Consider the following 5,000-nt stretch of genomic DNA (forward strand, 5'->3'; position numbering starts at 1 on the left):
TTCGTCTGTTGTTTCCTTTCTCCACCACACCATCTTTAGGTTCACTTTTTTCCTGTCTGTCCAACATTTCTTGAAGAGAAAGGAAAAAAACGTATAATCTAACTATTTACTTACAAGTTAAAAGGTGTAATAAATGCTCGCTTCCATTTTGGTGATTCTAAACCATGATTTGCATGCAAAAGGCAGAGATTGTAATTACACTGCGAGCAGTCCCATCTAAGTCAGTCGAGCCGCCCTCTTTAGTCACGCAAGCGAGCTGAAGGGAGAATGGGGAGAAAGCGAGAGAGCTTGCAGTCTTTCCCCATTCTCCCTTCGGCTTGCTTGCGTGACTAAAGAGGGCGGCGACTGACTGAGAAGGGACTGCTAGCACTCGACAATAATGAAAACAATATACTTCAACGACCACTCCCCTGGGGGATCTTCAGGGCAAATGAAAAATACTGGTTATTCATATAAACAAAAGAAATCTTTTTTTTAAGAATACAAACTGGTGGGAAGCAGACCAGCTGGCTTTTTACAATGATCACCCAGAACAACTTAAGCTACTTAACTAGCACAAGAGAGCTGTGCGTTACATGTCTGGTACCCTTACTACTTAACCACACTGCCTACATGACTCCTCATACAGAGGAATCACTGGCCTAAAATGGTTCAACTCACTTTTTGTTAGTTCAAAGAACATTTCTTCAATGCCTTTGTTAAGTTTTGCAGACGTGTGGAAGTGTCTTGCTCCTACAGTTTTAGCATATCTAGTAAAAATAACAACAACAACAACAATAAAGAACCTTCACTTGTTGGTCATATCCAAACCAGGTTTAAAGGGCATATTATTACAAGAAAAAACAGTGTTTTTTCTACTTCAATACATGGTACTAGTTGCAAGAACAAGAGCCATAAAAATAAAAAGGCAAAGTTTAGAATCAAGACAAAGCACAGTAACTAACACAACATTGATATACATAACTTACAGATGGTACAAGCACTCCAATTGGTCAATTCAGCAGGCTAAAGTGCAGCCCACCTGACTTCCTGCTTGATTGAATTACTTTGGGATATGCACATCTTACTGAGAACTGCACCAGAAGTTACAGCCGGTTTTTTTTTTTCCTTTTGGTTCAATTAATTAATTAACCCTTTGACGTCCAAACTAGCCAAAACCGGCCAGACTTAGTATTTTACTCTGTCTAACGCCAGACGATTTTACTCGTCAATGGGGAACCCCTGGGAGTCAATGGGTTAACCAAGCATTAGGACCCTGAATACAAGGAGCCACAACTTACAGTGTGGCCTGCAAAAAATGACATTGCAAACTTTTAATAAGTGCACTGTTCTATAGAATACAGCCTTCTTAATTGGCCAATCACGGTGTGCAGACAAACAAAGGGATAATTTAAAAACATCTTATTAACACTTTTGGTCGACTGTATTCTAAGAGTTTCCACCTCTTGTTTCTTCAGTTAAATTATGGCATTGGGAAAAAAGTGTGTGACATGGCCTTCGAACTAGGTAACGGTAAGGAAGAGGTATTTGTAGTATACAAAACAGGCCAATCAAACTGTATATAGCATTTGAGACTGGAAATACAATGAATTTACACACAAAATCTTTGGCCCTATCTCTCGATAGTTCTGGCAAATCATTGATCTTTTTCATGCTAATGGATCTGCCCATGTGATTGATGGTCACTCTAGGTATGTTTTAGTCATTTGCTTACTACTTTTTGAAGGCCAATGCTTTCAAAACAAAAATGCATTGACTGAGGGTCACAGTTTCTGTAAGAGAGGTTTTTGGTTAAAAAAAAAAAAAAAAAAAAAAAAAAAAAAGAGGTAACCTCTGCGGAGGAGCATTCATTAGCTAAATATAGAACAACAGGATGAAACTTACGCATCTGCCTCTGCAGCATCAACATGTCTGTCTTTTTCAAGGTCAATTTTATTTCCTAAAATAAATATATAGTCCAAATTGCTAAAACTGTTTTGATCGCCAACAACAAGGCACTAAACACAAGCTAACTGCTGACATGTAACACAAGATTAAAAAGGAAAGTTGCTGCAGTCGCTCAAAAATGTGTCAAGTTTAACTTTGCCAAAGTTCCAGCTCCAGTCTGTCACACATTGTTTCACTGGTGAAAACAGGTTCCTTTATTTTCTCCTGCCTATGTACATAGCACAAGAACAGAATGATATAAATTCATAGCCTACCTGCTATGCAAAGTGCTATATCTTCTCCTAGCATTTTTTTAAGTTCTTTTACCCAGTTTTTAACCTGGAATACATATGTAGATTACACATTCCATAAAACAAAAAGAATAAAACCAAACTCTGGAAAATGACACATGACAATAACGTAACCATGCCCATGCATTCAGCATTGAACACCGAGTAAAACTGACATGGTGTGAAATTATGTTTGTTACTTGCAAAATTGAACCATGTCTCCAGGAGCAACCTTTACTCAGACTTAAAGGACTTGTCCTTTCACTTGAGGACAGACAGTTGGATCATAGTGGGTCTCTGCCCTTATTTCTGTAAAATATCACTGCCTTTAATTAAGTGAATACCACCCAAACAAGAATGGAAGCTGTAAATGTAGAAATAAATGTTCAATTATGTGCTCTAAACTGACAGTGAACCTTTTTTATCATTTTTACATTACAGAAACTAAGGAAGTTGTCATTACATTCCACTTACCAACCTCATTTTCTTGGTCCATACTTAACAACTATTCGCCGAAGGCGAAGTGATTATCGGTGAATATTCACCGAGACGAAGTCGAGGTGAATATTTAACAATTATTCCATGAGCGCGCGTTGGATATGAGATGGTAAATAGCTTACGAGGCGCGTAGGGCCGAGTTGGCTATAACCACTCTCATATCCAACAAGCGCGAATGGAATAATTGATTTATTAAATTCCTTAAACTCCAAAAATTTGGAAGTAAGAAATACGAGCGAAAAAAGTGGGAAAATCAGAGCAAAATCGAGAAAACTTGATAAAGATGCGATGTTGTGTAAGACCTATGTAGGCTCATCACAAAAACATTTCTTGCCTTTTCGCGTACTTCTAAACGTCGGAATTGATCCAAACTTTCCACACAAAAAAGTTTCTTTTCTTTTTTGGCTTTATTTAAAACGAAATTTCGCTTTCCAGCGAAAAAAAAAATTAGTTTTGCAACGCTTAGCGCAATTATTTACCATATAAGGTCAAACTAAGGTATATGAGCTGATAACCGAGATTGAGTGAACCAATCAGAGCATGCGAAATGCATTATCCGAGGTTGAGAATTTAATAATCACCGATAATCACTGAGCCTGAGGCGAATAATTGTTTTAGTATAAATACACTGGTGATTATTTCAAAAAAGAGAAAAAAAAACATTTCAACGCGAAAATCATCTTCACTTACAGTGGCAAAACGATTACTGGCAGCCATTTTGTATGTCGAGGTGATTATCGGCTGATAATCTGAGATAGCGAGCCAATGAGAGCGCACGATTTTCTATAATCACCTGTGTATTTATACTAAATACATCTTATTCAATGGTTTAACATATAATACACATGGATATTTTGCAAGTTGCTTATAAATAAACTATTTTTCTGAGCCCTGCAAGGGCAAGGAAAAATACAAGCAATGCGCAAAATGTCTGCGAGTATTATATGTTAAATCATTGAATAAGAGATTTCTTATTCCACTACAAAAAAGGCATTATTTTGCTTCAATTTTATTTGGTAAGAGTGTTTGGAAAAAAATGCACCATCTGTCCTTCAGGGCAGGTGTGAACGATGTAAACAGCAGAAAAAGCCAGCCAAAGATCTTTATTTGATTGGATAAAACAAAATGATGAGTGACAAGTGATGACAAGCTAAATTCTCAGGTTTTGCATCTTGCTAAAAAACAATAATATTTCTTTCATTGAAAAACTCCCATTCCGTCTGTATTTGCCCTGTTCTCAACCCGTCAAACCGAGACACTACAGTGTATTACCATCTCATATTTTGCATGGTCTCTTGACCAAATATGATGAAATGGCATAATAGTGGAATAATAATGTAAGTTACGGACTAAGTTTTTTCTGTTAATTTATGGCCCAAGTGCAAAGTGCTTGCGCAGGCCATAAATTAACAAGAAAAAAACAGCGTGGACAAAGGAAACAAAGTTTGCAAGATATTTAGTATATCTTTGTGTTAATAAGTAAGTAATGAAAAGTAGTCGAAGTAAAGCAGAAAGTTCAACTGTAACAAAATGACTGTATGTGCAAAAATCTTAAACCACTACTGTAACATTAACATTATGGGCTTCTTGAAAAAGTTGCATGCAAGATTCAAACAGTTTCAAAAGTTTATTTCACATAAACAACATTAACATTTACTGCTGCATCAATATTAGTTGTATCAAATTTAGTGGGCCAAAAGGTACATGTAGAATACCGCCCAATAAATTAGCCAATCAGAGCATGCATACTGTCTTAAAGAGACAACAAAAATAAGAAGTTTGAAAATCAGCACCACCCTAAAATATTTAGGTCCAACCTCCATGTCAAAGATATGATACCAAAGAGGCAATGCAGCATCTACAAAGTCAATCTAACCTTAAAGAAAGAGTCTTCATCAGTAATGTCATAGACTAGAATTGCACCATTGCTGGAAAAAAAAGAGAAAATGACATTAAATCAAATGTGAAGGACTTTTCCAAAAACAACAAGCACCACTGGAACATTTTAACAAGCACGCTTAATTTTTAGGGGTTTTCTTGGTTGAAGCAGACATCACTGGGAACTGCTGTCAACAAAGATTTCAAGCATGCATATGTCCTGTCACTTGTCTCCTTGCGAATGAGGGCTCCAGGGTTTGTCGGTTGAAGCAGTTCAGGTGTTGTTTAACATGTTTTCAGTGTTCACAAGTTAAGGGAAGGTAACACAGCAGCTCAGTTCTACAGAGACCATCGGCAGGGGGTTTAAGTACACATGCAAGGTCAAATAGCTAGCAAACACAAGCTGTC

General features: G+C 37.0%; 1 protein-coding gene across 1 annotated transcript in view; it reads right to left on the bottom strand.

Annotated features, from left to right (window-relative positions):
* Positions 1-5,000, bottom strand: part of LOC138007551 (ras-related protein Rab-21-like) — a 9,315-nt gene that overhangs the window by 1,633 nt on the left and 2,682 nt on the right. Inside the window, exons 4-8 of the mRNA XM_068854528.1 lie at positions 4,591-4,642; positions 2,202-2,265; positions 1,885-1,939; positions 661-749; positions 1-69 (exon numbers count right to left, since the gene is read on the bottom strand). The exon at positions 1-69 is cut by the window's left edge and continues 1,633 nt beyond it. Coding sequence (XP_068710629.1) covers positions 1-69; positions 661-749; positions 1,885-1,939; positions 2,202-2,265; positions 4,591-4,642 — 329 coding nt within the window. The remainder of the gene's footprint in view (positions 70-660; positions 750-1,884; positions 1,940-2,201; positions 2,266-4,590; positions 4,643-5,000) is intronic.

This window comes from Montipora foliosa, chromosome 6 (genome assembly GCF_036669935.1).
Source record: "Montipora foliosa isolate CH-2021 chromosome 6, ASM3666993v2, whole genome shotgun sequence".
Taxonomy (NCBI): domain Eukaryota; kingdom Metazoa; phylum Cnidaria; class Anthozoa; order Scleractinia; family Acroporidae; genus Montipora; species Montipora foliosa.